Source organism: Bison bison, unplaced genomic scaffold (assembly GCF_000754665.1).
Source record: "Bison bison bison isolate TAMUID 2011002044 unplaced genomic scaffold, Bison_UMD1.0 scf7180017864286, whole genome shotgun sequence".
Classification (NCBI taxonomy): domain Eukaryota; kingdom Metazoa; phylum Chordata; class Mammalia; order Artiodactyla; family Bovidae; genus Bison; species Bison bison.
In genome coordinates, this window is record NW_011494858.1 from 2,134,637 (window position 1) to 2,159,808 (window position 25,172).

The 25,172-nt window shown below is 39.1% G+C and overlaps 1 protein-coding gene across 4 annotated transcripts in view; it reads left to right on the plus strand.

The window, feature by feature from the left end:
• RPRD1A (regulation of nuclear pre-mRNA domain containing 1A) overlaps positions 1-19,151 on the plus strand; it is a 69,746-nt gene extending 50,595 nt beyond the window's left edge. Inside the window, exons 7-9 of one of the 4 annotated variants that reach the window (XR_826090.1) lie at positions 15,690-15,887; positions 18,391-18,461; positions 19,016-19,151. Coding sequence is in view for 2 of the 4 variants with exons in the window: in XM_010849751.1 (XP_010848053.1) it covers positions 15,690-15,839 (150 nt within the window). In the remaining 2 variants the exon portion in view is untranslated. Of the gene's footprint in view, positions 1-15,689 lie in introns of all 4 variants that reach the window. The other 3 variants (XR_826089.1, XM_010849751.1, XM_010849750.1) reach the window with 3 other exon arrangements.
• The last annotated feature ends 6,021 nt before the right edge of the window (positions 19,152-25,172 follow it).

A 25,172-nucleotide genomic window follows, 5' to 3' on the forward strand; every position in this document is an offset into this window, starting at 1 on the left:
GCAGTGGAAACAGGAAGGTCACTTCCCAAACTTCCTGGGCCGGGGAGCAGCGGTGAGGCATTTGTGTCTGTATCCGAGCTTGGAGCAGAGGAAAAGGGCAGTGTTTCCTCCAAGCTGGTGAGGCCCAGGAGTAATTAATGGGAATCACCTGTTTCTGGAAAATCATTCACTGGGATAATTGATGTTGGATCTTGTCCACTTTAATGACAACCCAAGTAAGTTGTACATAACAGTCTAGTCACAAAGACAGTAACATCACTGGAACTACCATCCATTCCTTGAAGGGCAATACATAAGACAGCAGATTCAGAGGGAAGAATTTTCCCCTAGGAAATAGTTAACAGAAAAGTGCAACATTCAGTAGATGTAAACTACTGAAAATGCCTACACACGTGGAGATCCTGCCCCATCCCTAATTAGTATTCATCAGAAAATAGGTTGTCTTCACAGCCTCTAAGAGCTTATTCATTTTTATTTAGATTCCCAAAAATCTCTGGCCTCTTGCATGAAATATCCCAATCCTGAATAAAGGAAACATTTTCCATACATTATATGGGTGAAAAATGATCAGTGTCTAACCTGAAACCTGATACTGCAGTTAAATGACATTGTAAGGAGACAATTTATAATTTTATTATAAAATAATAACAAATACTTAGCATTTACTCTTTGTGAGGGTGCAGTTCTAGGTACTGATCCTATCTTTATTTGTGACTATATGAGGTGGATACTGTTTTATGAATGAGAACACTGAAGCACTGAAGTATTAGTTAATATGATCTTCAAAGGAAATTTGAAAATATTAAAATAATTACATTAAAACGAATATATTAAAACTACTTAGCTCCTGATAACATTTCAGTGTACTTTCTTAATCTTATAAAAATCACAGATTAAAAATACCATTGTAAGCCTCATTACAAAAATGTTAAAAGAGTTACAGCCATACTCAATGTACAGATTTACATCCAACTTGGATATTTATCTTGATGAGCCTTCAGTGAGTATGAAGTTTGGATTAGAATAATGAACCAGAGAGTTATGGGTTTTAGAACTTTGGTGTGAACTTGAAGTTGTGTAATATAAATCTCTTTTTCCCCTCATTTTCAAAATGCAGATATCAAACCTAATGATTTATGAGATCTGTTTAAACTCTAAAATTCAGTGCTTTTGACTTTCCGCCCATTCTTCGTCTTATAGTTGGAAACTTCTGAGTAAGTTTGTATGCAGAGTTTTAAATTTTTCCTTGCCTTTTATTCCTAAAATGCTTTCCCATCATAAAAACAATAAATGTTTATTATAGAAAATTTGGAAAGTACTGAAAAAATTCCAGCTCAAGAGTTTATATCGACCTCTCTGAAAACAATGATTTTTAATATTTCACTCCACTGTTTTGTTTTAAATAGTTGCATATATTCAGTCTCATCTTCTAAAAAGTATTGGTGATAGTGACTTTTTTAAACAACATTATAGGTGGCTAGCATTTATTGTATCTTTTGTTTCCTTTATTTAAAAGACAGCTGAAGCCTTAGGAAAGAGGTCCATTTATCCATGTAGGATATATAAGTTGTGGATCTACTGGAAGACCTAGGTCTGTGTGACATCCTGGTTGGGGGAGATATTTACTATCAAAAATACTAGAAGTTAATCTGCAAGTCCTTACTGCCTCTCTAAGCTCAGTCCTTCAATGTGCCATTGTAATTTATTGGGGGAGTGGTATTTTTGGTAACTATACCTTCTAATTGTCCACTCCTTTTTGAAGTAAGATTCATGTTAGAATTTGTCTTGGTAATTTTGATAGCATTGCACATACTGTTGAAGTAAAATATGAACTTCTTAGGTAGTTAAATCAAAATTTTAAAGAGAGTCTTATGTCATTGATACTAACATCTCACAGAAAGAATTCTGTCTGGCATAGCTTCCTAAAGCAAAATTTCTTTATAAAACATGTCAAATTTGGTCATGCTTAGATCAGGTTATGAAGAAAGGCACTACTTCAAAGCAAAGCCAATTTCATCCTTGGAAGCTTTCTAATACCAGTGATATTATTCCATCATAAAGTAGTATTCTTGGATTTTTTTAGGATTAATACTTAGTGCATTTTAAAATTGAGATAATTTTACATACAATGAAATACGCCTATTAACTAGGCAGATCATTATCAGTAAATTTGATAAATTTTGATAACTTATTAGATGCTGAATATATTATGCTACAGTAATGTGTTCTGTATTGTAAATCCTAATGAGATTTTAGTTACTTTTTAACTTTTGGGACCATAGATAAATGTGTTCAGTTTTCTTTGATTAAAGAAAAAGTGTTTGGGACATCCCTGGTTCCCATCTGGGGTTAAAACTGTGCTTTCAGTGCAGGGGGCTCTGTTCTGGGAACTAAGACCTCATGCTGTGTGTCAGAGCCAAAAAAAAAAGTTCATGAAACATCAGATTATAGAATATGAGAGCATTGTCATTTTTAAATTTTCTGAGTGGCCAGAAGTTTTGAAAAATGCACATTGCCCAGATTTGCTTACAACTTTAGTTGAATTAAAGCTGCCTCTAACACGCATCTGTGGCTCACAGTTTAATAACCATTGGTCCATAACCAGTGCAAATTGAATGGGGAATCTATGAATCTTGCATTGCTTTCATTATCACTTAAAAATTTCCACTGTCAGTTCCTGCATTTAGATTTCTCTAAGCTAACTGCATCAGTAGGACTTGGCATCAGTATGGCTTGGCATCATTTCTTGAGAAAACAGGGGTCATGTAGCTGTTAGTGTGGTGATAAAGCTGTAGTAACATAAACAGTGTTAAGCTACACTAAGTGTTCAGAATATGAAAAATAAGTTCTATTTCATTGGGTGCTTGTTAAAGCATGTTTGTTAATGCATGCTTGTTAAACCATGCTTGTTAATGCAGCTGGATTCTGCATTAGCAAAGGGAATTACCACAGTGTATTCAGAGGCAGGGGTCAGGATGACAAAGGAAATAAAGTACATTGGACAGTTGAACAAATGGGGATATCAGAGATCAGACTTAAGGACAGGCATAATTTATGTGCTACTTGTCTTTAGATGCTTTGAAAGCTATTGGGAGAAAAGAATTTGTTTTATGTAAGAAGGCTGAATTAGGACCAGTGGATATCTTCCAAATGACAAAACCATTCTTCCAGTTAGACCTGGCCTAATGTGAAAGGACTATGAAAGTAATGTGTTTCAAAAAGCCTCAGCTATCTACATCTACAGCAGACCTTAAATATAGCCCCAATCCTGGCCAGACCAGTGTAAAACCTCAAGATAAAGATCTGTTTACCTTAGTCTTTTATTGTCTGGTAATCATGTTCAGCTTTTGAAAAATTACGAAACATGCCAACAGGCAAGGAACAGCCTGAAGAGACAAAACAAGAAGTCAGAAGTAGATTCTTGTATGACACAAATTCTAGAATCACCAGCTCAGGAATGTAATTGATTAATATGTTAACAACTCTAATGAAGAGTAGACACCATGCAAGAACAGATGTAAGTAGAGGTGAAAATGCTTAAAGAATCAAAAACAAATTTTAAATGCTAGGAATAAACACTGACATGAGTGCTTCTGATGATCACCTCAGTAGACTGGACACTGCTGAGGGAAAAATATATATGGGCTTGATAATCCATCAGTAGAGATTTTCCCAACTTAGATGCAAAAAGAAAATAGAACAACAGCAACAACCTTTTCTCCAAAAACCAAACCTAGAACATTCAAGAATTGTGGGCAGTTTGGAAAAGTGTAACATAACATTTGCTTGGGATATCAGGAGAACAAATGAAGCAGAAGAAATTCCAAAATTAATGACAGGACATCAAACTGATCCAGGAAATGGAGAGGACAAATACTTGACAGGATATAAAAATGTGGTTTGCGCTTAGGCATGTTGGGCTTCCCAGGTGGTTCAGACACTAAAGAATCTACCTGTAATTTGAGAGACCCCAGTTTGATCCCTGGGTCAGGAAGATCCCCTGGAAAAGGAAATGGCTACCCACTCCAGTGTTCTGACCTGGAAAATTTCATGCACTGTATATAGTCCATGGGGTTGCAAAGAGTTGGACATGACTGAGCAACTAACACTTTAAGTTTTCATGTCATATTCAAATTGCAGAAAATGAAATGCAAAGAGAAAACCTTGGGAAGAGTTGAAAAAGAAAAATTCTTACCTGTAGGAAAAGAATTACAGCAGAACCACGCCAAGAAGAGTGGAATGAAAAGTGTTGGGAGAAATTCCATCCTAAAATTCCGTATCCTGTGAAACTGTTCTTTAAAAGTGAAAGAGAATGCAATGTTTGCTGTTGCTGAAGGTGGTCAAGAAGAGATTGAATGACAAGAACGAGAGATGTTGGCTCTAATGTTTGCCTGTGTTATGTATGTTAGTGTTTTTGAGGAGTGTTACAAACGAAATCTCTTCTGAAGCTTCATTCTGGACATGAGCACATTGGAGACGGGAGCAGGGATGTCACAAAGAAGCTATATGTGCTCTTGAAAAGCCCAGAATCCCTGGTTTATGGCCTGCCTGTTAAAAGCCTTGTGTAGCAATATTCTGCACGACACCCAATTTCAGTTCAGTTCAGTCACTCAGTTGTATCTGACTCTTTGTGACCCCATGGACTACAGCATGCCAGGCTTCCCTGTCCATCACCGACTCCCAGACCTTACTCAAACTCAGGTCCATCGAATCAGTGCTGCCATCCAACCATCTCATCCTCTGTCATCCCCTTCTCCTCCCACCTTTAATCTTTCCCAGGATCAGGGTCTTTTCTAAGGAGTCAGTTCTTCACATCAGGTGGCCAAAGTACTGGAGTTTCAGCTTCAACATCAGTCCTTCCAATGAACACCCAGGACTGATCTCCTTTAGGATGGACTGGTTGGATCTTGCAGTCCAAGGGACTCTCAAGAGTCTTCTCCAACACCACAGTTCAAAAGCATCAAGTCTTCGGCGCTCAGCTTTCTTTGTAATTCAATTCTCACATCCATACGTGACATACTGGAAAACCTGCTGGACAGCCAATTTGGGAAATACCAAATTAGCTGACCTCCATGACCCTGAGATAGTGTGATTCTTTAGTAACTGGATAACATTTTCTTAGGGATTAAGACTAAAAGGCACACAGGAGATGAAAATAGGCCAAAAGGTAAATGAAAATTTCAAGAAAACGTGATTAAGTCTTACTTCTTAGAGTAAATATAAGATGAGTAGAAAATGTGTTACATCTCACTTCCTTAAATTCCTTCTTTCCATTTGATTTTGAAGTTACAGAGAAGTGGCCTGTAGGCTCCTGGCTTATGCTCCCCTTCCAATGTCAAAAGTGATAGCTGGCAATAGGTTCAACTTCTCTGAAATGCTGGTCATCATTGCTGACTGGACTGGCCCTTTACCTTTTCTTGTTTCTTTTCTCTTGTGTGTTGCTGCTATTACTATCATTGGTCCCCTTCCCCTCCCCCCCCCCTTTTTTAATCTTTAAGCCCATATGCTGTTACTCATGAGAAAATGACATCTCTCCACTACTGGAAATTCCAGAGATGTTTTAATGAAGGGATAGACTACCTACTATAAGTCACAATTTGTTTTCTTAATGTGTTGGGTTTTGAGTTTTAGGGACCTGTTAGTCCTGTGATTGTGGTGGTCCTATATTCGATGTAAGGTAGATGGCAGTTGGATAACACTTCTTCAGAATACCCATCCCAGTAACAATTCTAGATATGAGAGGTAAGATAGAATAATGGTTAAGTATGAAGACTCTGAAGCCAGATTGTCAGTTTGCAGCCTTTGTTGACTTTAGAGGAAGTTTCTTAACAAGAAGTTAATTGTGCTTTGGACTTCCCTGGTGGCTCAGTGGTAGAGAATCTGCCTGCCAAGCAGGAGATGCAGGTTTGATCCTTGGGTCGGAAAGATTCCCCTGGAGAAGGAGATACACTCCAGTATTCTTGCCTGGGAAATCCCATGGACAGAGGAGCCTAGCGGGCTACAGTCCATGAGGTCATAAAGAATTGGACGTGACTGAGCGGCTAAACAGCAGCAGCAGCAGTTGTGCTTTAGTTTTATTATCTGTGAAACTGAGAGTCACTCAGTCCTGTCCAATTCTTTGCGACCCCATGGACTATACTGTCCATGGAATTCTCCAGGCCAAAATACTGGAGTGGGTAGCCATTCCCGTTTCCAGGGGATCTTCCCAACCCAGAGAGTGAACCCAGGTCTCCGGCATTGCAGGCAGATTCCTTACCAGCTGAACCACCAGGGAAGCACTGTAATGCATGGATAATAATAGTCTCTTCCTATGAAGATTAAATGGGCCACTTAGAACAGTGTTTGACATTTAGTAAGCACATCAAAATTTTAATTAGGATCATAGTTGATAAATCTAGAAATGTATAAAGCTTATTTGTAACAGTATCTACCCTCATTATAATTTAGCATTACTGACTTTTTAAAAACCCAGCTGATAGCCAGGTAGGCATTGGGTTCCCTGCAGAAATCTTAGTCCCTGAGTAAATATTGAATCTTTTTTCTACTTGTTAATCCAGAAGGCTAATGAGCCTTTGTGCTAGGAGAATCATAACTTATTAACAGGTGGGAATTACCTTTTTCAAGGATATTTTAAGGTAAAATCTGCTTTTAGAATACTTAAGAAAATGATAGTGAGCCCTCAAAGGAGCTGAATGATGTAAGACAGTGTTAGATAACATTCATTTATGCTAAAGTATTTCCCACTAAAAGGTAGAACTTTTCTGCAGATGGTCAAGGAAAAATGGGCCCATCAGAGACAAATAGGATACTGTGAAAAGAAAATAGAAAGGATTTGATATTTTTAAAATATTTTAATTATTATAATTTTGAAAAATTTCAGGACTGTATACCAAACTAAATTTGGGTATTTGTTTTCTAGATGACAGGTTAGGGCAAACTACTGAGGTCTTTACCTGCTTTATACTCTGTTCCCTGGAGACGACACAGACTTGACTAATTTTCCTGACACCATGAAATTTCTTGGCCTTGTTTTGAAAAAAAAAGTGGTATTAAAAAAATCTTGATTGATATTAAATACTTTGGTTAACTTTTCCTGTCTAACCTAGCAAAGGGTCCCAACACCAGGGAAAGCAAAATGAAGTAAATTATGGTGGATTCTCAAAAGTGAGAGTGGGAGCTTCTATTAATAAATAGTTATTTGAAGAAAGTCATATAAGAAAGACTTGATAACATCTAGAGAGAGGCAAAAGACATAATAAAATACATATCAAAGAACAAAGCCATTTAGAGTTCTACAGAAGAACAATAAAAGGAACCAGGATTGTGAGCATTATCATCAACCTAAGGGGTTCTTATAATATGTTCTGAAGATTATGTCTTGATACTGTTTGGAATGAAGATAACTAGCTCTACCTTTAACATTAATTCGTTGTAACCCAAGATTCTCAAGTATGTTACTATCAAATTTCGACTAAGGATACATACAGTCATAAAGGGAGAAATTAAATTGCTTAGGTGTTTGCATAGGTACCCCTAAGAATACTATAGAAATAAGATGTCGTGTGGAAATATTACTGACTCCATCCTTAAGAAGTAACTGTGTGGGGAAAGTCTTTAATAACCCCAGCATGCTAGGATGTCCATATTTTCTTGACTAAAATAATATCCTAGTATGTATGTCTTTTAAAACTGGTTGTTATCTGGCCCAGTCATATTTTATACTTGAAGGGGATGCTGAAGATTGATTCCACAGATGAAAGAATGATTTGTCAAAACCTTGTGTTCAGAGTATTCTGGAACCTGGATTACACTCAGACTCGATTCCTAGAGAAGCTACACAGCTTGCTCACTAGAATCAGGACTGGGCTTCCTAACTTGATGTTTTCCTTTTCTGCTTCAGCAACTGTCCCTCAGGAAGTAGGTAGGAAGGAAGGGCTGGAGCATGGTAGGCATGATGCTTGAAATTGTTGACCACAGCCTTTACTGGCCACCAACGATCCTCACCTGCATACAACTGAAATTCTCTCTGTGTTTTTTTTTAAGTCATAGTCATGTATGAAAGAAGAGAGCAGACTTCTTAGTGGCATCTGCAAGAAAAAGTTAGCCCTTATATATACATTTAAATTCAGAAATAGTGAAGACATTTATTTTAAGAACTGGAATGTTAGAACAACTGTATCTGGGTCAGCCCTAAAGTGACTAAGAACTCCACATTTCAGGACATTTATTCTCTTGGCTGTTTTTGGTGCACGATGGTTCTGATGCCATCTCAGAATGATAACCACGGTCATATGGCACTTCATAGTTTGAAAACTTCCAAAATTAACTTATTTAGGCCTCACAGCTTTCACTTCACTTCACTCATGACTTCACTTTCACTTTTCACCTTCATGCGCTGGAGAAGGAAATGGCAACCCACTCCAGTGTTCTTGCCTGGAGAATCCCAGGGACGGGGGAGCCTGGTGGGCTTCCGTCTATGGGGTCGCACAGAGTCGGACACGACTGAGGCGACTTAGCAGTAGCAGCAGGCCTCACAGCCCGATAAAATAGATACCCATATTGTATAAAGGAAGCAAGTGAGGCTTAGATAATCTTAGGGCATGTTGCCTAAGATTATAGGTAAGAAATGGAGGGAGCAGTTCAGTCACTCAGTTGTGTCTGACCCAGCAACCCCATGGACTGCAGCATGCCAGGCTTCCCTGTCCATCACCAGCTCCCGGAGCTTGCTCAAATTCACGTCCACCGAATCGGTGATGCCATCCAATCAGCTTATCCTCTGTCGTCCCATTCTCCTGCCTTCAGATTTTCCCAGCATCAGGGTCTTTTCCACTGAGTCGTTTTTTACATCAGGTGGCCAGAGTATTGGAGATTCAGCATCAGTCTTTTCAATGAGTATTCAGAACTAATTTCCTTTACTATCGGCTGGTTGGATTTCCTTGTGATCCAAGGGACTCTCAAGTGTCTTCTCCAACATCACTGTTCAAAAGCATAAATTCTTTGGCACTCAACTTTTTTATGGTCCAACTCTCATTCATATGTGACTGCTGGAAAGACCATATCTTTGACCAAACAGACCTTTGTCGGCAAAGTAACGTCTCTGCTTTGTAACGTCTCTGCTGTCTAGGTTGGTCATAGCTTTTCTTTCAAGGAGCAAGCGTCTTTTAATTTCATGGCTGCAGTCACCATCCTCAGTGATTTTGGAGCCCAAGAAAATAAACTATTTCCATTGTTTCCCCATTTTTTTGCCATGAAGTGATGGGACCAGATGCTGTGATCTTAGTTTTTTGAATGTTGAGTTTTAAGCCAGCTTTTTCACTCTCCTCTTTCACTTCATCAAGAGGCTCTTCAGTTCCTCTTTGCTTTCTGCAATAAGGCTGGTATCATCCGCATTTCTGAGGTTATTGATATTTTTCCCAGCAGTTGTGATTCCAGCTTATGCTTCATCCACTGTGGCATTTCGCATGTTGTACTCTGCATATAAGTTAAATAAGCAAGGTGACAATATACAGCCTTGATGTACTCCTTTCCCAATTTGGAACCGGTGCATCGTTCCATGTCCGATTCTAACTTGCTTCTTGACCTGCAAACTGGTTTCTCAGGAGGCAGGTGAGGTGGTCAGGTATTCCCATGTCTAAGAATTTTCCACAGTTTGTTGTGATCCACACAAAGGCTTAAGCATGGTCAGTGAAACAGAAGTAGATGTTTTTCTGGAATTCTCTTGCTTTTTCTATGATCCAGCGGATGTTGGCAATTCGATCTCTGGTTCCTCTGCCTTTTCTATATCCAGCGTGAACATCTAGAAGTTCTTGGTTCATGTACTGTTGACGCCTGGCTTGGAGAATTTTGAGCATTACTTTGCTAGCGTGTGAGATGAGTACAGTTGTGCAGTAGTTTGAACCTTCTTTGGCGTTGCCTTTCTTTGGGATTGGAATGAAAACACCTTTCCCAGTCCTGTGGCCACTGCTGAGTTTTCCAAATTTACTGGCATATTGAGTGTAGCATTTTCACAGCAGTACTTGTATCCAGATCTTTTGACTTAATTTCCAGGAGAATCCACTGGGGACCTACCTGTTCATACCCTGTGCTCTGCTGGACACTATACGGAATACAGATAGACACAAAGTGTGTGTTCCCCAGTTATGGATATAAAAACCGGAGAACAGAATAGTAGTATTTAAGTTCAGAACTAACTTGAATGGTAGCAGGTGTGAAACCACAATAGGAAAAGCTTCTGTGGCAAAGATTGATCTTAAAATAGGTCGTGTGAAATGAGAAAATTTGAACACAATGTAAGATACTCAATATTAGCTGTAAAGAAAAGCATTTCTAGTGGTTCAGATTTCAGCCTAGCTCTACCCCACTTTCACTGCACACAAGATAGACTGCACCTCCTGATTGATACTGAAATATACATGAGTGTTGCCGTTTGAGTGTGGTGTTGGTGGAGATCTGGCAAGTAAATTAAGAATAAAAATATAGGCCTTGTTGAATGAGTGGGGAATAACAAGGGAGAAGTAAAATAACTCATGTAAACAGTTGGCAAGAAATGAGGTAAAACATTGGTTCACGAAATGGCACCTGATTTTTTAGCAGAAACTGCAGGCCGGAAGGGAGTGAAATGGAAAAGCCTACAACCAAGAATACTTTACCCACAAGACTCTCCTTCAGATTTGATGGATAATCAAAAGCTTTTATAGAGAACTAACAGAAGAATTCAGCACCACCAAACCAGCTTTACAAAAAACGTATAAGGAACTTCTCTAGCTGAAAAAGAAAAGGCCACAACTAGAAACAAGCTAAGAGACGAAAAAGCTCACAGGTAAAAGAAAACATTAAGGAAATCACCCACACACAAAGCTAGAAAGATTAAAAGACAAAAGTAGTAAAATCACACCTGTGTCCACAGTAAGCAGTTAAAGGATACACAGAGCAGTTAGATGTAAAACATGTTATCAAAATGTAACTGAGAGAGAAGGAGAGTGTAAATGGCAGGGTATTTAAAATGTGTTTGAAATTGAAAGATGAGTGACTTACAACACATGTGTTTATATAGACTACTATACCAAAACCTCCAGGTAATCACAAACCCCAAAATGTATAATAGATATAAACAAGAAGTAATCCAAAAAAGTACTGAAGATAGTCAACAAATCACAGAAGAGAACAAAAGGAAAAAGAGACCAAAGGGGGAAAGGCTGGAAGGGACAGACTGGAATTTGAGATGAACAGATAAAGACTACTGTATCTAAAGTAGACGACAAGGACGCACTGGATAGCAGAGGGAACTGTATTCAATATCTTAACCTGTAATGGGAAGGGATCTGAAAAAGAACATAATATAAATATTCTTTTATGTATGTTCTATATAACGTAATCATTTTTGTTGTACACCAGAGGGTTTACAACAGCTATAAATCAACTATACTTCAATTAAAAAACAAAAATTTTAAAAAGACAACATAAAATACAACACTGTACTTTTGCAGTGAAGGGAGTTTATATCAGTTCAGTATTTATTACTAAGGGAAAGGGCCTGATTTTTTAATGCTTTGGCTTTTCAGCATTTTTTTCTTTTTTTTTTTTTAACTTTAGAATTCAGATCCTCTTTGTTGCTGGAACAAAGCTAAATTCTTTTAGGAAAAAGAAGTTCTTTAGGTTAAAATACAAAATATTTTGAAAGCCATTTTTGCAAAATGCAGGTTCAGTTAGAAAATAATGAGAAAACTAAAAGGGACTTACCTGTAGTGGCCTTTTTTATATACTAAGGATAAAAAGATGTTTCTTTGCCCCCAACTTCAGCTTCATTGAGATGAAACTGTCACATAAAACTGTGTATATTTACAGAGTATGGTGGGATGATTTGACGTAAGTATTCTTTCTGAAATGATTACTAACAATCAGGTTAATATATTCCTCACTACACATCATTACTTTTTCTCTCCTTTTTGGTGATGAGAACATAGGTCTGCTCTCAGCAGATATCAGGTGTACTCAGTATTATTGACTATAATCAGCATCTCTACATTAGATCTCCAGAGCATATTCATTTTATAACTGAAGGCTTCTACCCATTGACCAGCATCTTCCCATCTCCCCGCGCCTAGCACCCCAGCCCCTGGTCAGCATCACTTTTACTCTGTTTCTGTGAGTTCATTTTTTTTTTCTTAAGGGTCCCCATGTAAGTGAGATTATATGGTATTTGTCTGGCTAATTGTTTTACTCAATGGTAAAGAATCCACCTGCAATGCTGAAGACTTGGGTTCAGTCCCTGCATTGGGAAGATCCCCTGGAGAAGGAAACGACAACCCACTCCAGTATTCTTGCCTGGAGAATCCCATGGACCGAGGAGTCTGGCAGACTACAGTTCATGGGGTCACAAGTGTCGAACACAACTTAATGACCATAAACAACAGCAGTGTCCTCTAGGTTTGTTCAGGTTGTTGCAAATGACAATTTCCTTCATTCTCGTGGCTGAGTGCTCCACTGTACATATGCACCACATCTTTATCCATTCATCTGTTGGCAGAGACTTAGGTTGTTTCCATGTCTTGGCTATTGTGAACAGTGCTGCAATGAAGATGGGAGTGCACGAATCTCTTCCAGATACTGATTTTGTTTTGAGGTCAGTTCGATATTTATTCTGACCCAGGAGGGCGCTGTTTTATTGCCTGTTTCTTTCCTCCTGTAAAGTCTTTGAGTCGGGACTGTGGAACTGTGGGTGGAGACAATGGCAGTCTTTTCTCTAAATGCTACCCCTGCTGTAGGACCTGAGCTCTAGGTGAAGGGGAAGGGTGCTCTCAGCTGCTTGTGAGGACTACCACCTCCTGAACGGCGCGGGGATGGGAGGTTGGGGTGGGTAGGGGCAGTGGGTAGGGGTTATTGGTGCCCCAGTATTCTCAGCCTCCATGTCTGAGGTAGAGCCTCAGTTTCAGAACAACACACACCTCTTACTATAAGCATCGTTGACATAGGAAACCAGCCTGTGGAATCCAGTGAGGCAATTTAAGACCTTTAGAACTGTGCCCTGGATCATAGAGTTGGGTAGTTAATCAGATTTCGTCGGTTTTTTCTTCAAGCTAACATCAGATGGTTAACCACAACTTCTTAAATCTTTTGTCTTTCAGATGAAAGTCTGATTCTGACAGTAGAAGAAAATTTTTGGTTACTACTTTTGTTCCTAATTGAGGAAAGCCTGATTTTTACTGTTTGTGAAGGATAATCAGTCTTCTCACAGGATTACTGAGAGGATGAAATGAGTTCTTTTTTTAATGCCTGGTGTATCAGTGGACATCCAATAAAGGGCAGCTTTTGTTTATGTTTACCAGTTTTTTGTATGCAGTGTCACCAGTTGGTAGAGGGCTTTTAATTGCCATGAAAGTAAAAGTGAAGTCACCCAGTTGTGTCTGACTCTTTACGACCCCATAGACTGTAGCCTACCAGGCTCCTCCATCCATGGCATTTTCCAGGCAAGAGTACTGGAGTGGGTTGCCTGAATCAAAGGATTAAGATAAATCTTAATAACTGAAGAACAGCCTGTGTGGTTGCTAGAAACTTGAAATTAGGATGGGCAGTAATGATCACTAAAGGCACATGAGACTTCTCAGGACATCTAGCCTCAAGAGGAGCAGAGTAATTACTTCTGTGCATGTTTAAACAGCATCTGAATCTATCGTGCTAGCCTTGGGGTACTTTAGGTGTTATTTATTAAAGAATGATTTAGTACAAACGGACAGATGGGGGCTTCCCCAGTAGCTCAGTGGTAAAGAATCTTCCTGCTATGCAGGAGACGTAGGAGCCGTGGGTTCTATCCCTGGGTGAGGAAGATCTGGAGGAGGGCATGGCAACCCAGTCCAGTATTCTTGCTGGGAAATCCCATGGACAGAAGCCTGCCATGGGGTCGCAAAGAGTCAGAGACAACTGAGGCCACTGAGCATGCACACAGATGGGACAGGTGGAGGTATGTGTTTGCCCCTGCCCCCACCAGAGTATTCTGAGGACGTGTGCGAAGTGCGGAGATGTATATGGACTGAAAAGTGTGTATCTAGAATGAGCACCTTGCTGCTTTTCTGTGTGCCATTCAGAGCTGCTGTACTGAAACCTACCTGCTGTGCCAGTGTCACTGGCAAAGGGGAAAAGGGAACAGGAAAGTCTTAACCTTGAGGTTTTAGATATTAAATTCCCTTACTCAACCTTGACCTTCATGATGGATTAAAAGTGCAAGGACAGGCAGACACGGCAAGAATCGACACCTCTCTTTTGTGTCCAAAGCTGTCCTACAACATGCCCAGCTTTCAACCTCGTTGGCTTTGTCTGCCAGGGTGCTCACTTCCCCAGTGTACTTCAGAAACCCTGTTTCCCCCATTGCCTTAGAGTGGTTGGGATATAGTAATTCTGACAGATTCCTTTCCCCAGGCATATTAATGGTGGTTCTTTAAAAGAGGGGACTTAGTAATTCAGAGAAGCTTCCCTGATTTCATTTTTAGACAAAACCTGTAGAGAAGTGGCTCGTGTATTAGCATCCTTTGGGGGAGCTTTTACAAAATTCAAGAGCTCTGGACCTGCTTCCAGAGGTTCTCATTTAATTGATGGTTGATGAGGCTGGTGTTCTTTGGAGAATTGTGTTTCTCCAAAAATTTCCTAGGAGATTTAGTCAGAATTGAGAAATAAAAAGGGGCTCCTTGTGGATAGGCCTTCTACCCCAGATGAAAGCTTCTCACTCACCTGCTCTGTCTTGGTGAGCTAACCCTTGGTCAGAGGGAGGAAAAGTTTCTAGTCTTTATAGAGGAAATAATAGTCAACTTTTTGATTTCCCCTCTTCACACTCTGCCTGTACTAGGTGATGGAAAAAGAAGGTTCCTCTCTCCTGGTTGAAGTCTGAAAGCTTCAGTTATTAATAAAAGATATTTCCACTACAGAGAATGGCCTGTTCCCCCTAAGCCAAACATGATCTTTATTGGTTTCTAGTCTGACACCTTAGGCTGCTGTTTGCAGGGTTTCCTAAGTTTTTTTCCTTTTGTGCCATTGAGATCCTTTGGTGAGCCTATGAAGCCTTGGACCCCTTCTCAAGTTAAATACTTTAAATGTAGAAAATAAAATGCATAACATTACAATAGAAAAAAGTTATATTGAAATAGTTATTGAAGTAATAAAACTTGAACAGTAATACATGCTTCTTTACTGATAAATTAAGTAACACTAGCAGTCGGTCTAATTATTTCAAAGTAGTGATAAATGTGAAAAACTATGATGTAATAATGAAGCATCTGGTTTCTATTCGAGATAAACTCAAAGATACTGATAATACTCCTGTGGTTTTTTGCCAACATTTATAGTCAAAAACACTGCTAAATTTTATTTTAAGCTTGTGGAAATAAATATATACTTTTTCTTATCCTTGCCCTGGTATACCTGAGAATCCTATATGCTTCAGTTAAATATTGATACATTAATATGTTAGTCTTCTTTTTACAGGTGTGAAGCAGCAACTTAAGACTGTAGTTTTTCCTAAGAATGAGTTTCCCTGCTTGAGTATTTCCCAAATCCCTCTTTTGGTCCTAAGGCTTACATAATCTTGTTTTTCAGCATAAACTGAGTGCTTTATCAGATTTTCTGCAGAGCATTAGCTGGATAAGCTAGATAGCTCCTTTCTGAACTCCCACAGTGCTAATGAGAGTGGTTTGATGTTACAGGAATACAAGCGCAAGTTAGCCAGAGTTTCCCTGGTACGCAAAGAACTCAGGTCCCGGATCCAGAGCCTGCCGGACTTATCTCGATTGCCCAATGTCACTGGCAGCCACATGCACCTGCCCTTTGCGGGGGACATCTACAGTGAAGATTGATGACCAGTCTCTTTCCAGGGCCCAGGACTTTGCAAGAGATGGAGACAGGTTAGGTGGATAGTGCTGTAGTGTTATTTTTGTATATTGTTGAGAGAGTGACATTAACAAAAAGAAATGACAGGTAATTTATAAAATTGTTTAAAATGTTGGTTTGTTTACTATTTTATTGGTAAGTTAACATGACTTAGTTTAAACAAAGTGAATCTATGTGTATTAAGCTCACAAGTAGTGATTATTTTCAAAAGATCTTTTTGTAAATTTTTTTGATCCAGGGCCTTGTGAGAAATTTCCATGTTTCTATTTCTTCATGTATTTTCAAATGTTTTTCTTTATTTTCTTCAGTATCTAATCAGTGTATAGTATGTGATTCCTAAAGGGTAAGAACTAATCAGGTTGGTTGAGACTTTATTATGGTATAGTTAGGACTTGATTGTAGAAGGGACTAGGTGTTTCAACTTGATTTTCACCCTTCTCCTCAACCAAAACATCAGTTCTGTGCCTCTCAACACTTTAGATTCCTTATTCCCCAGAGGTCGGTCATTTAATACTAAAAATGGATGTTGTTTTGAGGGTCAGATCAGAACCTAGAGAACTTTTCCACAACAGGTGTTTCATCCCAACAGCCACAGTGTAGGATAAAAGGAGTGTTATATAGGGACCCCTTGATTAAAAGCTGTTTAGAGTTATTTAGGTAGATAGCTATAAAAATGCTTTTGGAAATGTTTAAAAAAAAATTGACATTGTACCAAGAGAACAACTCTGATTCTGGAATCTCTGTTTGTCAAATCAAGCTCCTTTTAACATAATTGATCCCTTTAACATAAAAAGCCATCTGTGGGATTAAAAGAAGAGTAAAATAATGGTACCTTAATATTCTCTTAGCCATTTAACTTTTAAAAACAGTAGTATTTTTAGCTCTAATATCTCATGAACTCAATATTCATTAATGTTCAGTAAAGTTGCCTGGAACATTTTTAATGTTTCCTTAAGGTTTTTGAATTACGTATAAATGGGAATTAAGCAGTCCTACACTACAGGGTAGATATGGTAAATATTATATTTGTATATTTAGAATTACCAAAACAAATGTACTTTTACCTTTTATTTCTAACCCTGTGTTAGAGCAATTGCATGCTCTCCTGCTTTCTCTTTAAATCACACTGTTAAGCTGTGGATTTTGTACTCAGTGATTACTTAGGATAAACATTTTTTTTCATTCATTACATATTAGACATTTTTCTTTTTGTTGTAAGAAGATTCATCTTAGTCAATAAAACAGCTTTTTAAATCCCACAGGTCAGTTATGTCTCACTAGTCTGAATGGCTTCACTCTTTCTCAGTATTAGAAATTATAGTCAAAGTGAATTTACTATATGTGAAGGAGAAAGCCAGTATTTCATTTTAGCAGCCAGTAGTTTTCAGAACGGTGCTTTGAACGGTTTGGCCTCTCCAAAACAGACACACGTAGTTCCCACCCATACGTGGCTTATATTCCAAAGGTTTTTAGTGAACTTTTGGGACTCGGGGCACATTTTTCCACAGGAACAGTAGTAATTAGGTTCCCTGTGAACACTCCCACAGAGAGCTCACCCAGGAACCTAATCCACTTAACCATGAATGTACTGAACTTGTAATGTGGTTGACAAATTACGAGTAGTAGACCCTGACCAGCATTTGTAACATCACTCTGCACTAAGGAAATGGTGTGTAGCAGCCAGACGTAGACATTGGGGTGCCTCTCTGTCTTGTGTGCCTCTGTCCCTAGGTGTAGGCTGCGTAAGGAGAAGACTCAGCGTGGGGTGGAGGGTGTGGCAAATGCACGATTATCGAAACCTGGTTATACCTGTTACAGAAGCATGCCACTTTGTTAAAGTGAAAACAAAACTTGTATATTGACTTATTTTTTAGCATCTTGACCTTATTTATGAGCTACTAAAGTGGTGACTTATTCAAAATACATTTTTGTTTTCCATTTAATACTAATTTATAAACTATGTACTCCTGGGAAGATTTGAAACCTACTAGAAGTTTGTTGAAATATTTTCACCATTTAAGAAAGACTTCTGATTTAGATACTGATTTTAATGCCAGTATCTGCTCTAAATATTTATTATAAAAATGCATTATTTTTTTTAAAGAGCTTGATGCAATTTGTGGTAAGTGATTGTACTCAACCTGAATCCTACCCCCGGTTTTCCCCTTTGACCAAGTCTTCACAAGCTTTCAGTTGTTGGTTAATTCACTGACCATGAACACAAATGATATGGTCTGCTTTAGAAGTCTTGATAGTTAATGTGGTAAGCCTTAGCAGTAAATAGCCTTCCTTTCTAAAAGGGGGACTAAAATTTCTCAAGAAACTTTAGCTGGGTTAGCTGGGGGTACTCTAATACCAAATTCTAAATCATGAACATTTTCTTCACTGTGTACGTGAGGCAAATCATGCATTTTGAGTGCAGCTTGGCCTGGCCCCTCAAGAGAAAAGCATGTCACCATACTTGCAGTAGGCATATTTGGTTTGAATGGATACCATCACTCTTTTCTCCACAAACAGTGCAGAGAGCTGTCTGGAGTGGCAATTTGAACAGATTCCCTGGTGTTCCCTCTGCTCCTTCTATCAATACAGTAAGTAAAAGAACCACATGGGGGAGCCTGGGAATCTGGGAAAATCAGCTGTGCTCAATAGCCAACCTCCCCTTCTAGGAAAACCAGTCCAGGTGCAGCTATTTTGGTACCTCATCTCACATGCACTCTGAATCAGGGTTTTTCTATAAGAACTCTTTCAGGATCAGCAAAAGCTGAGATGACCTGGTCATCTTGATTTGCAAAATTAAAACCAGGTTGTTGGTTGTCATTGTAGATGAGCAACTCATCTATTATTATTGAACTGTTCTGAGAAATCTTCAGAAAGAAAGCTCTCAAAAGTACAAATTAATTAGGAAAGTTAGACTGTCCTTTCTGAATTTTCCATTCAAAAAATTTATATGAAATAACTTAAAGCTACTAAACTGCTTTGTATTCTATTAAGAAGTAGCTTCTAAGCGGCAGTCTTAATAGTTGTTGCACTATATCACAGCTTTTTAAAGTGTAAACTCAGTTCTTCTCTGTATAGAAAGGGAGCATTGTGTTACTTACTGAATTTATTTATACAGAGCGTTTGTTGCTATCTGTAATTCCAGCCATCCACACGAGTCTGTTCTGAGGTGGCAGTAGCACATGGGAAGATGAAGTCTCCCTGTTTCTTTACCCCCTTTTCTTTGCTTGTATCTGATGACAATATAAGATGTTCTTAATAAAGTTTTACGTTCTTTTTGAGATGTGCAGATCATTTTTGTGTATTTGCTCAGGTGGATATGGGGTGAGGAGGGGAGATGAGGATGGACCGGGAGGGAAGGAAAGTGCTGGAAGTATTCAGCAGTGGTATGGTGGAGAAGACTCTTGAGAGTCCCTTGGACTGCAGGGAGATCCAACCAGTCCATTCTGAAGGAGATCAGCCCTGGGATTTCTTTGGAAGGAATGATGCTAAAGCTGAAACTCCAGTACTTTGGCCACCTCATGCGAAGAGTTGACTCATTGGAAAAGACTCTGATGCTGGGAGGGATTGGGGGCAGTAGGAGAAGGGGACGACAGAGGATGAGATGGCTGGATGGCATCACTGACTCGATGGACGTGAGTCTGAGTGAACTCTGGGAGTTGGTGATGGACAGGGAGGCCTGGCATGCTGCGATTCATGGGGTCACAAAGAGTCAGACACGACTGAGCGACTGATCTGATCTGATGGTGGAGAAACCGCCAAAGGAAATTCCAGTTGCTTGGTCAGTGAGAACCAAACTTGAGCGAACATCAGTAGCACCTGGAGGGCTTATTAAACTAGAGATTGCGGGGCTCCACCCTCAGAGGTACTGGGGTAAGGCCTGATTACATTCCTAACAATTTGATGCTGATGCCACTGAGTTTGACAACCATTGCTCTAAACCAGCTTTAAAGTCTGTGACTTGCGTGGTGACTTAAAATTCCAGGTAATTCCATGCAATTCCAAGTAATAATAAGAGTATGGGTTTTACAGTTCATTATGTAACAAGTTCTTTGGGCAGAGAATGAAACTGCATCTTCTTTTATGATCTGCTGCACAGTCTTAAGTGCCTTTGAATCAGCAGATTCACTTACAGTACCTTGAACTCTCTGGAGTACAGGTCCTCTTGCCACATTTAAAGCAGAACTGGAAAATACTAGAAATCTTAAGGAATCTCTAGGGCACTGTTTGCTAAACTTTCATAAGTCTCTCTTGGGACATTTGCAGGAAGGGCACATACCTCCTGGATCAGAATTCTCTGTGATTTTACCATCTAGAAGTTTGAGAGAGCTAGTCCTTAGGCCAGTGCCCCTGGCTCCCCACCCCTGGATGGCCTCTGGTCACTTTATCTGAATTCGGGGGCTTCCCGTTGCCATTCCACTATTTCCCCCTGTGGCAGTAGGTTTTATATAGGGGAACTTCTATCCAGAGATTCTGTTTGGAAGATTTGGGATAGACCTGGAAATCAGCATTTTAAATGAGCTACGTGATGATTCTGATGCAGGTAATTCTTGACTGCGCTTTGGGAAACAGTGCCCTACTGAGCAAATTATGGTCTATAACACACTGATGGTAGGTCTCACATATATGTAACTTACTATACACCAGGACTGCTGTAAGCACTTCACATAAGTTTTGTGATAGATGGCTCTGATTACTCCAGTTTTACCTATGGAGAAGCTAAAGTGAGTGCAAGTTGCTCAGTCGTGTCTGACTCTTTACAACCCCATGGACTATAGAGTCCATGGAATTTCTCTCCAGGCCAGAATACTGGAGTGGGTAGCTGTTCCCTTCTCCAGGAGATCTTCCTAACCCAGGGATCGAACCCAGGTCTCCTGCATTGCAGGTGGCTTCTTTACCAGTTGAGTCACAAGAGAAAGCCAAGAATACTGGAGTGTGTCGCCTATCCCTTCTCCAGTGGATCTTCCCGACCCAGGAATTGAACCCAGGTCTCCTGCATTGCAGGCAGATTCTTTACCAGCTGAGCTACCAGGGAAGCCCATGGAGAAGCCTAAGATGCAGACCCCGAACAAGTCAAATGGTGAAGCCGGGATTCAGACCCAGCTCCAAGTTTGACTCTGAGCCTATGCTTCTGAACTACCACACGATGCTGCCTGTTAAGTTGATACGTTGTGTAGCAGCTCCACCATCACATATCACATTTTGCATAATGTGAAGTTATGATGCAAACATTCAAATTAAAAAGAAACATCCTATCTGGAAGCACTGCTGAAGAAGGGGCGCTTACGAAAAGCTATGACACCCAGTTGTCTTGTGTTGTTTTCACTGAGGTCAAACGTAACATAAAATTCACCATTTTAAAGTGTGCTCTGGCAGGAAATACATTGATGAGTAACATTATTGTGCAGCCATCAGCACCACCCACCTTTAAAACATCTCCAAAGTCTTCCGCATATAAAACTCTACCCGTTAAACAGAACGCCTTAGTCCTTGCAGCCATTTCACTGTCTCTATGAATCTGACTTCCCCAGGTATATAAGTGGAATTATAAAATATTCGTTCTTTTGTGCCTACCTCATTAAAGTTAGCACAATTCACTCTAGGTTCATTCATGTTGTATCATGTGTCAGAATTTCCTTTCTTCTTAAGGCTCAGTAATATTGCATTGTATGGATACACCCAATTTTGTTTATTCATTCATCTGTCAGTGGACCCTGGATTCCACCTTATGTACTTATTATTTATTTTTTATCTCTTGGCTGTGCTGCACAGCATGTGAGATTGCTTCTGTCTTTTGACTATTGTGAATAATACATCTATAAGCATGGGTGTGCAAATATCTGTGCAAGTCCCTACTTTGATTTCCAATTGCTTTTTTTCAAAGCAGTTATTTGTATTCATATCAACAAAGAGTTAGAATGAGCTGTTGTAGGGATAGTTATCTTAGACAACATTTCAGTGAATACCTACTGTGTTTAAGGTATTAAATCTTTTGAGATATACAGAGATTATTCAACTGCATGGCTGCTCTCAAAAGGTTTACAGTCTAGTGGGAATGGAATATGATAACACTTTAGAATTGACCAAAGTGTGCTTTTATTTTTAAACTACCATATTTCTTCCAAGCCAGTAGTTCCATAGGCCAGCAGTATTAGCCTCAGCTGGGAACTTCTTTACAATGCTGAAGTCTCAGTCTCTAGATCTACTGAATTGGAAAATCTGAGGTTGCAGACCAGCAGTGTATCCTTTACACAAGCCCTCTAGGTAGTCCTGATGCACACGAAAGTTCCAGGCTTGTTTTGTGTACCACTGTTGCAGGCAGTCGACAGCTTACCTCAGCACTTTATTGTCAAGTATGGAAAAGCTTTAGAGGGAATAAAAGGACTTGGTGCAACAAAAGCAATTGTAAAATAGTACACTTTTCTGGCAAGCCAAGAAATGCTTTTCATCTGCATTATTTCTACATTTTGGAAACCGCCTGTCTCCACGCTGGCAAATTTCTCCATATTTTCTTATTTCATTTCTCTGTCCAGGGTATCTCTTGTCCTTTGCTTCTGAGGATGGTAGAGTGAAGGAGAAACAGCGATGCAGTCCGGAGTCCGACCATCATCTGCCTTATCGAAAAGGCTGACTAGCCCTTTGTATGTTTATACTACCACAGGTTTAGCTGTTTGAATTACTGAAATCCCTGTGATTTTATTTTCAACTTGCTGGATACCATCAAAGATGAAAAACTATATTTTCCTCCCCGTGCCCCTTTTTCTTGGCTGCACGGGGTCTTTCTGTTGCAGCACACAGGCACGCTGACTCAGAACCTGTGGCTCATGGGCTTAGCTGCCCCGTGGCATGTGGGATCTTAGCTTCCCAACCCGGGATCCAACCCACTTCTCCCTCATTGCAATGCAGATTCTTAACCACTGGATCACCAGGGAAGTCCTTTTATTGCCCTTTTTATAAATGGATCACTGATTAAAATGGAATGACTGAAGTGAATTTCAGAAGTAATTGTATTTCACATTTGAATTCTCTGCATCATGGAAAAGGTACAAAATTGAAATTTTGATTTAAGGGAAATTGTTATGCAGAGCCATTGGCTTATTATTCAGATATATTTAGAAAAATTCAGTTGCATTGTTTAGTTAGATTTATCATCTTAAAGTCATATTACAAATATACAAAGAAATACTTGTTTTAAATAAAACTTGTGTTTACTTATGGAAATACAAGTTAAGAAATTTTAAGAAGTTTAAATCATATATTAATACACGGCTTTTTCGAAATATCACATTAGTATTTAGTGTCTCTTTTTTCCAGCTCTTGATATTTATGTTGTAAAATCTTATAGTACTTTTATGGGGTCAGGTTACTAGCAGAGAGCTCACAATGCTGTTTGATTGTTAGGTATTTGTATAATTTGGTGATAAACTGCCATAAGGTGGTTGTGGTTTTGGTTGTGGTTTTGTGATTTGAGCTGTTAGACTGCAGCTGGAGTGTGCTTAAGTGAGGGAAATTTAGTTTTCATTGTTCTTTTGAGTTGGTGTTTGAGCTTCCCAGGTGGTGCTAGTGGTAAAGAACCCGCCTGGCAGTGCAGGACATGTAAGAGACTAGGGTTTGATCCCTGGGTCAGGAAGATCCCCTGGAGGAGAGCATGGCAACCTACTCCAGTATTCTTGCCTGGAGCATTCTATGGACAGAAAAGCCTGGCAGGCTATGATCCATGGGGGCTGCAAAGAGTCGGACATGACTGAGCAAGTAACACTTTCACTTTTAAGCTCTGCAGCACTTCAGGCATGTTTCATGTCCAGTTCTTTGTACCTTTATCTAGTTGATAGCGCGTGACACCCTAGCCTAGTCATTAGTGCTCAGCAGTCTCCCTGTTAGAATTGCTAGTCTTTCCCTGTCTTAGAAAGCATGAGGAAGAAAGACTAACTTCTTTCTAGTCTTGCTTTTATGTCCACTGTTGAGCCCAGCAGTTACAATTATGATAAAGTTCTATATAAGTGGCATAAAGCTCTTTTTCTAGTTGGGTGTAATTTTCCCACCAGGAACCAATAAAAATTGAACTGCTAATGATGGAGCCAACTGATTGGTTCAAGTAGAATTTTTTCTTACCCAGGTTTTATAACATGGTTTAGATCTTTTTTTTAAGGCTAGTGTGTTTTTTGAAACAAATGACTTAGAAATAATATACAGAAAATTTAATTATTTTAATATAGAAGAAGTGTTTTCTAAGTGTTTTTTAAAAAGCTCCATATTATTAATTTAAAAATCCTTGTAGTTACATAATGTAACAGTTGGTACTTCAAATAACCCAGGGCAATAGGTAAGCAATTTTATTTTCAGATGTTACATAAGCATAGTCATATATGAATTTAAATATTCACTAGATATATATTTTGCAGATTAATAATTACTTTTGAATACTTTAATTAGGTTAGATACAATGAAGAGATTCCCCAAGTGCTTATTTCCTGTCATTTTAGAAATTTTAAATAGTTGCTTTCACTATAAAAAGTTTAGAGTCAGTGTTGAGCATCATTTGGTTAAAACATTCAGTTCAAATTTTCTTTTATTTTTAAACTTTACAATATTGTAAAATAAAATTAAAAAAAAAAAAAAAGGACATAAGCCAGATAGCTGTGTTGGAAAAGAGTAAGATTGGAGAATATGAGAAAATTTGGAAATGAGAAAAACCTAATAGTTAATTTATTCATTTAACAAATATGCATTAAACATAATACTCTGTGTTATTTCTAGGCTTGGGGATATAGATGTGAATAAAACAGCTGCACACAAAACCAAAAAAAAAAACAAAACCAAACATTCAGTTCAGTTCAGTCACTCAGTTGTGTCCAACTCGTTGCGACCCCATGAACCCCAGCACGCCAGGCCTCCCTGTCCATCACCAGCTCCCAGAGTCCACCCAAATCCATGTCCATTGAGTAGGTGATGCCATCCAACCATCTCGTCCTCTATCGTCCCCTTCTCCTCCTGCCCTCAATCTTTCCCAGAATCAGGGTCTTTTCAAATGAGTCAGTTCTTCACATCAGGTGGCAAAAGCATTGGAGTTTCAGCTTCAACATCAGTCCTTCCAGTGAATATTCAGAACTGATTTCCGTTAGGATGGACTGGTTGGATCTCCTTGGAGTCCAAGGGACTCTCAAGAGTCTTCTCCAACACCACAGTTCAAAAGCATCAATTTTTCGGTGCTCAGCTTTCTTTATAGTCCAACTCTCACATCCATACATGACCACTGGAAAAACCATAGCCTTGACTAAATGGACCTTTGTTGACAAAGTAAT